Source organism: Bufo gargarizans, chromosome 4 (assembly GCF_014858855.1).
Source record: "Bufo gargarizans isolate SCDJY-AF-19 chromosome 4, ASM1485885v1, whole genome shotgun sequence".
Classification (NCBI taxonomy): domain Eukaryota; kingdom Metazoa; phylum Chordata; class Amphibia; order Anura; family Bufonidae; genus Bufo; species Bufo gargarizans.
Window position 1 is genome coordinate 275,161,301 of NC_058083.1, and position 7,265 is coordinate 275,168,565.

Below are 7,265 nucleotides of genomic sequence, written 5' to 3' on the forward strand. Positions count from 1 at the left end.
GATTCACCTGTATTCAGGACCATGATTCCTGACAAGCAGAGAGAAGGATGAGGCAGCACTATGGCTCATTGTGGTGAAGTATCTTGTCATCCCGTGTGATTAGGACAGGTTTTGTGTACACAAATAGGACGGCAGCCATTTTATATCTCCTAATGATTGCTCCCTAGACAAAACAAGCCATTCTAAGTAATGAAAGGTATTTGTGAATATATTTATTATAAAATAATATAAAAAGTATTTGTATTTTTTTAATTCCTGGAGAACCCCTTTAAACGGTTATTCCAGTAATGTGAAGTTACTCCCTATTCACAAGATAATGCCTTATTTACACATCAGTGTTCGGTCAGTTATTTTGGTGTAGCTCCAAACACAGAACAGGTGCAGATCTTTCCCTTATGTCTGTGGAGGGTCCAATCCTGGTGTAGGACTCACAATCACTGATGGAAATCACTGACTTGTGAATAAGGCATTAGGGAATAACTTTTAGATCGGTGGGGGTCCTACCACAGGGACCCCCAAGATCATGAAAATACAGGCCCATACCACACGGATCCACCTCAAATAAGTGGGGCAGCTAGTTGAGCACGTACAGGCCTGCCGGAGATAGCCGACTACAGCTCTTGGCCATTTCAGGCAGATCCCATAGAGATGAATAAAGAGGCAGTGCACGTGCTCATCCTGCCGGTCCGTTCACTTCAGGGGAGGGGATAGGATCATGAGGAGGTAGTACTATGGTATCATTAGATACGGTGGCAAACCAAGTGTACTACACAATTTGTTATGCAATACACATGCAAGTACATGCATTTCAAAGAGATTTTCTGCTTGCAGTCAGTGAATGTAAACCTTTTTTAAATCCTGTCCAACTGACACGGCTGGAGGGCTTATTAGGGGATGTTCACACAATGGATTTTTCGGCGCATTTTTTTATTTTATTTTTTCAGATTTCATTCCAAGATAGGGTATGCTGCTTCTTTTTTCCACTTAGGGTGTAAGTTAAAACAAAATATTTTCACGTTACACAAAAACACAAAAATAAATGTGGCAAAGTCTGCAGTGAACACACAGAGGGGGCAGAGTTATGAAACCGTCTGAAAGAAAACCTGCCTATAGAAACCAATCACAGTGCAGCTTTCATATTTCAAATGCAGTATAAGAAATGAAGGCTGTGATGTGATTGGTTGCAACAAAGACTCCATCACATTTGATGGACAAAATAGCACAGCATGCAGCATTGTTTATTCTGGGGAAAGGACGTAGACTATGAAGGAGCCCAAAGGACCCACTTATAGGAAAATAGGGTCAATGGGGCTGCGTGACAGAACCGTAACATCGTTTGTCTGATCCTATGACAGGACAGAAGAACAGAATTCACGTAACTGGGACTCAGTCATCAGGAATCAAGACATGGTACTAAGAGCTCATGCACACAAATGTATTTTCTTTCCATGTCCGTTCCGTTTTTTTTGCGGACAGTATGCGGAATCATTCATTTCAATGGGCCTGCAAAAAAAACTGAAGTTACTCCCTGTGCATTTGGTTTTCGTATGTCCGTTCCGCCAAAAGAATAGATCATGTCCTATTATATGGCTGTTCTATTAAGGGCTCATGCACACAACCGTATGTATTTTGAGGTCCGCAGAATACGGATCCGCTAAAAATACGGATGACATCCGTGTGCATTCCGGATTTTGCGGAACGGAACATCTGACCCCTAATAGAACAGTACTATACTTGTACGTAATGCGGACAATAATAGGACATCTTCTATTTTTTTGCAGAACGGAAATAAGGACATACGGAAACGGAATGCACACGGAGTAACTTCAGTTTTTTTGGCTGACCCATTGAAATGAATGGCTCCGCGTATGGTCCGTAAAAAAACTGAACGGACACGGAAAGAAAATACGTTCCTGTGCATTAGCCCTAAGAGCCAGCTGTTCCGTTCCACAAAATACAGAATGCACGCGGACGTCATCCAAATTTTTTGCAGACCACAAAAATAAAAAATATACGGTGGTGTGCATGAGACCTAATACAAATGTCATATGTACTTGCCTTACCACAAGCGAGAATGACCGCACACAACGTATAGCGACAGGAGACACTCTCCTCTCCTCCTGGAGCAGCAGGTACAAATGAGCAGCGAGGTATGAAAACATCACCTTTTTTACAGTTTTAAGAGGTTTTCTGATTTTTAGGTAAGGTAAAAACTCAATCAATGTAAGGCCCCATTCACACGAGCGTAGTACCGCCATGCCTGTGACTTCAGTGGGTCCGCACCGTGATGTGGAGTGCCCGTGTTTAGAGGCCGGTGGTCCGCAACACAGAAACAGTGGCACTACGGCCTAGGTCATGCAATCTGCAACTGACCTAGGCCTAGGGTGCCCACAGAGGGCTCCGAGTGCCACCTCTGGCACCTGTGCCATAGGTTCGCCATCACTGGTATAGAGGGACCACAAGTGGCTTATTTAAAGAGGTTGTCTTACTTCAGCAAATGGCATTTATTATGTAGACAACTTATACAAGGCTCATAGTAATGTATAGTGATGGTCCATATTACTTCCTTTATTGCCTTGATTTATTTTTCCATCACATTACACACTGCTTGTATCCAGGAGTTATGACCACCCTGTAATCCAGCAATGGTGGTCATGCTTACACAGTATAGGAAAAAAGCTCCGACCTCTCTGGTGGCCGGGACTGTAGGTGCGCAGACAGACACCCATGTGCAGCAGCTCCTGTCCCAGCCACTATGTATCTGCAATGCGGCGGTGGATGTAACCATGGAAACGAGCAGTGTATAATGTGATGGAAAAAAAATAATCAATCCAGCCAGCAAAGGAAACAATATGGACATTCACAATACATTAGTAAGTGCCTTGTAGTAACTTTCTCTACATGATAAATGCCACTTACTGTACATAAATCTTAAAGGGGGTAGTCTCATCTTTTCATACTTACCTTCCTAGAGCGCGACGTTCACTTCCTGGATTCTTCTCCCGGCCGGGCAATGTCCTGAACGCACACGCCCCATGGTGACTTATTCCTGGCCTGTATAGTACGCGGCTCTGTACTATACTGGCCAGGAAGAAGTCATCATGGCGCATGCGCGGTGGCGAGCGCATTCAGGACATTGCGCGGCCCGGCCGGGAGAGAATCTTCAGTCTTCTGCGCAAGCGCGGCCCGGCAGCATTCGACAGGAGAGGTGGGCGTAACCAGGGGAGACCAAAGACAACATCAGGTAAGAGGGGACTTATTTTCAAAAAAAGGGTGGGAATTGGGTAATAACATGTATTCAGAAAAAGTATCACTGTCACATCATTAACAGTGATCATTAAGATGAGAATACCCCTTTAATCATTTCCTTCTGAAGCTTTACAGATTTCTAATGTACTCCATTCCTCACCATTATAAAGATCTGTGCTTGCTGTCACTGAACATTCTTGTTTACATCCACAGATAACCCATCTCAAACAAGTCCTATTCACAGCTGAGACTTTGCCACAATGTATAGGTTTAGGCAAACACCTGTGAGCTAAACTGCCTGGCCTGGCTAATATAATACATTTTATCTACACTGATACATTGTAGCAAATGATCAGGCCTTGTGAGAGATGTGTGTTTTAGAGGACCTGTCACCACTCCTGACATGCCTGTTTGATAGCTACATTAATTCCCCATGTAATAACAATTATGGGGCCTCTATTATGACTCTGTTGTGCCGTTCCTTTATTATTTCTACTAGAAGTTATGAATGAACTGCTAGCAGTCTGCAGTAAGGGTACAGAGGGGGCGGTAACCAGTTGGGGGGGGGGGGGGGGGGGTGTACCTGCACAGACTCACTCTATCCAATCAGTGCTGCCATTTTCAGACTGTGTAGGTACATACCCCTAACTTGTTACCACCCCTCTGTACCCTTACTGCAGACTGCCAGCAATTCAGTCATAACTTCTAGTAGTAATAATAAAGGAACGGCACAACATAGAGCCATCAGAAGAGAGGCTCCAGAATTGTTATCACAGGGGGAATGCATGGAGCTATTAAACAGGCATGTCAGGAGAGGTGACAGCTGCTCTATAAGGTACCTTTACACGAGGTGATGATTGGTACAATTGAGCAACGAATGAGTGGTTTCTTGGTGTAGAGAACGTTTCAATGACCCTATAGACGCTCCAATTACCGTTCACAAAATCGCAATTTCAATGGCATATTCCATCGTTGGTAAAGCAGACCGTTACATTTACACAAAGCGATTAATTCACACACCCACAGTGTAATCGTGCGTGCAGTGAACGATTCCTCTTTACACGTATGAAATCGTTAATGTCCGACCATGATTTCTGTGCCCAGACGATCGAACCAACGAGAAATCTACCGGGAGTGGCTCTATCGTTCATCGTTTTTAGGGCTCAAACACGGATACCGGCCGTGTGCATTCCGGATTTTGCGGAACGGCAGCTGGCCCCTGACAGAACAGTCCTATCCTTGCCGTAATGCGGACAATAATAGGAAATGGGGACATACAGAAATTGAATGCATGCAGAGTAATTTCGTTTTTTTGCTGCCCCATTGAAGTGAACGATTCCGCACACAAAATGGAACGGCTCAATACCGGGAAAAACTGATCAGTTTTATCCCCATGCATTCAGAATGGAGTTCAGTCCCTCTTACATTTTTTGGACTGAGAAAATACCGCAGCATGCGCAGACCTTTAAAAATGCAACAACAAAAAATTGATACCGGATCCGTTTTTCCGGATGACCCCTGAGAGAGACGGATCCGGTATTTCAATGCATTTGTCAGACGGATCCGCATCAAGATCCGGCTGACAAATGCCATCAGTTTGCGTCCGGATTGCCTACCGTAATCCTCTGCCACAAGTGTGAAAGTACCCTAAAGGTACCTTTATTCAATGTACCAAGCTGTGAACGGGACTTGTTTGAGATGGGTTAGGGTCCATTCACACATCCGTGTGTTATACAGATCCGCAAAACACGGACAGCAGCAATGTGCGTTACGCATTTTGCGGACCGCACATTGCCGGCACTAATAGAATATGCCTATTCTTGTCCACAATTGCGGACAAGAATAGGACATGTTCTATTTTTGGGGGGAACAGAATTGCGGACCCGGAAGTGCAGATCCGCAATTCCGTATCCGGGCAGCCCCATAGAAATGAATGGGTCCGCAATTCCGTTCCGCATTGCGGACGTGTGAATGGACCCTTATCTGGATGTAAACAAGAATGTTCAGTGACAGCAAGCAGAGATCTTGATAATGGAACAGAACGGAGTACCTTAGAAATCCATAAAGCTTCAGTAAAACAGGAAAATCCTTTTAAATAAGATCACAGGCATCTGAGCAGGAGCACTACCTCTGCTGCGTGTCAACAAGTCCCTTGCACGCATGACATAAAGCATAATACATGACTGCCCGTGCCGCCATGTAGACGGCTGGCTAGAGGTGAGATCACTACAAGGTATCTCCACAGCAGTGTCACTACAGATAACCGTGCTGCTCCCATTACCTGCCAGCGGCTGTCCCCTGCGAGGGCAGTTCAGCCACCTGGGTGGTATCTTGTTATGAGCCATGAGGCTAGAACTCGGGGCAGGATGCTGATGGAGATAGCAGGAGATTACACTGATATTATTGTTCCTGGTGGCTCTGCCGTCACGTGACAGCGGCGGTCCCACAAGGTGACGTCACCTCCTTACGTAACGGAACAGGGCTCCCACCGGGATCCCGCGTCTCACAAACCCCATTCAAAGTGGTGCACTCGGCCCACAATGCACAGCGCTACCAAACATTCTTCCGGGATAGGGAGACTTCCGCTGGGGGGGTGACATCTGGCGGGCAACAGGAGAACTGCATGAGGGAAGGCTGACGTTTGAATACCTGGAAATGCCAGTAGCCATTTGGCGGCAGATGTGAAAGCAGTAGCTGTGGTGGGAAAACGTGTCCTAGGCTATGAATTTACCTCTCCTGCAATGACTGAAATATATAAGGACTGACTACAGCAGGGAAATGTAGTAAGGGGGTAAAGTGTCCCCTCTCCCTTTTTTTGACCTGGGGAATTTTGCTTAAATGTGCATTATTACATTTACTAAACTATCAGTATGGTTTCTACCTGGATATTAGACCTCAACTTCCTTATTTGGTCCAATTTGGACCTTAAAATATCTTAAGTAAAACACAATGAGAACTGGAAGTGTAGGAGCACGCAGGCACGGCAGGTACAGGGCTAGAGCACAAGCAGAATAAACTCAGGCATAATGCAGGAGGAGCACAGCTTTGCTGGTCACCAGGGACCTTAAAGCTCAGGTACCCTCTGCATGAAGAGGCCACCTTAAATAACCAAGGAAACTGGACTGTTGGCTGGGGAAGGATTTGAAAGTGCACACACTGGCCCTTTAAGAGACCAGAGGCGAGCGTGTGCACATTCTAAGGGGACAGAGACTGGAGTACTAGGCAGAAGCAGGGTGAGTAGTGCAGTGTCCATGACAGCAGAGCAGCGGCAGCCATGGACAGCTCTCGTAACACTCCTTTCCTGGAAAAACAAAGACACCCACATGTAACAGAGAGCAATTATGCTCTCTGATGAAGAGGGGGGTAGATATGAATAGAAGTCCATGTTATTCTCCCCCCTTAGATCATGTACAATCCATGTCTCTCCTCTGTGCAGCCTGTCAGCACTTCCGCCACTGTAGTCTTCTTTAAAAGATTATAATCTAAGCTTTAAAACAAGACATGGATCGCAGTGTTAGCTGCCATAACACTGAAGATGGCCGTAAATGTTGGCACCCCTGAAATTTTTCAAGACAATGAAGTATTTCTCACAGAAAAGTATTGTGTAACACCCCAGAGTTAGGTTACTAAACGCTTTTAACCCACTACTATCAGCTAAGAGCATTAACACGGTCATGTGGTGTGATTTCGCTCGTGTCATTCACAACTGTGCAGATAAAACCAATTTAAATGTGATATTTTCCTTGTAATGTTTCAGGTCTACCAGCAGGTGGCGGCATCGTTGGTAGGAATAGTTTTAATGTTATGGCCATTCAGAATGGAACGTTCCAGTTCTGTTCTGCCCCCCTGCTTAAGGGAAGTGGAGTTTCCCACACCCTGCAGCAAGGGAGGACAAATCAGCTAGAACCAGTTAGTTCTAGCTCTCCCTGCATGGGGAAAGCTGTGTGTGTAGGAGCTCCCAGTTCTAGGGATCCAAAGCCAGGATCTTGTCTCGGTTGTGACAATTGATCATTATT

General features: G+C 45.4%; 1 protein-coding gene across 1 annotated transcript in view; it reads right to left on the reverse strand.

Annotated features, from left to right (window-relative positions):
• Positions 1 to 5,783, reverse strand: part of RNGTT (RNA guanylyltransferase and 5'-phosphatase) — a 392,929-nt gene extending 387,146 nt beyond the window's left edge. Inside the window, exon 1 of the mRNA XM_044290779.1 lies at positions 5,531 to 5,783. Coding sequence (XP_044146714.1) covers positions 5,531 to 5,594 — 64 coding nt within the window. The 5' untranslated portion in view covers positions 5,595 to 5,783. The remainder of the gene's footprint in view (positions 1 to 5,530) is intronic.
• Between the last annotated feature and the right edge of the window lie 1,482 nt (positions 5,784 to 7,265).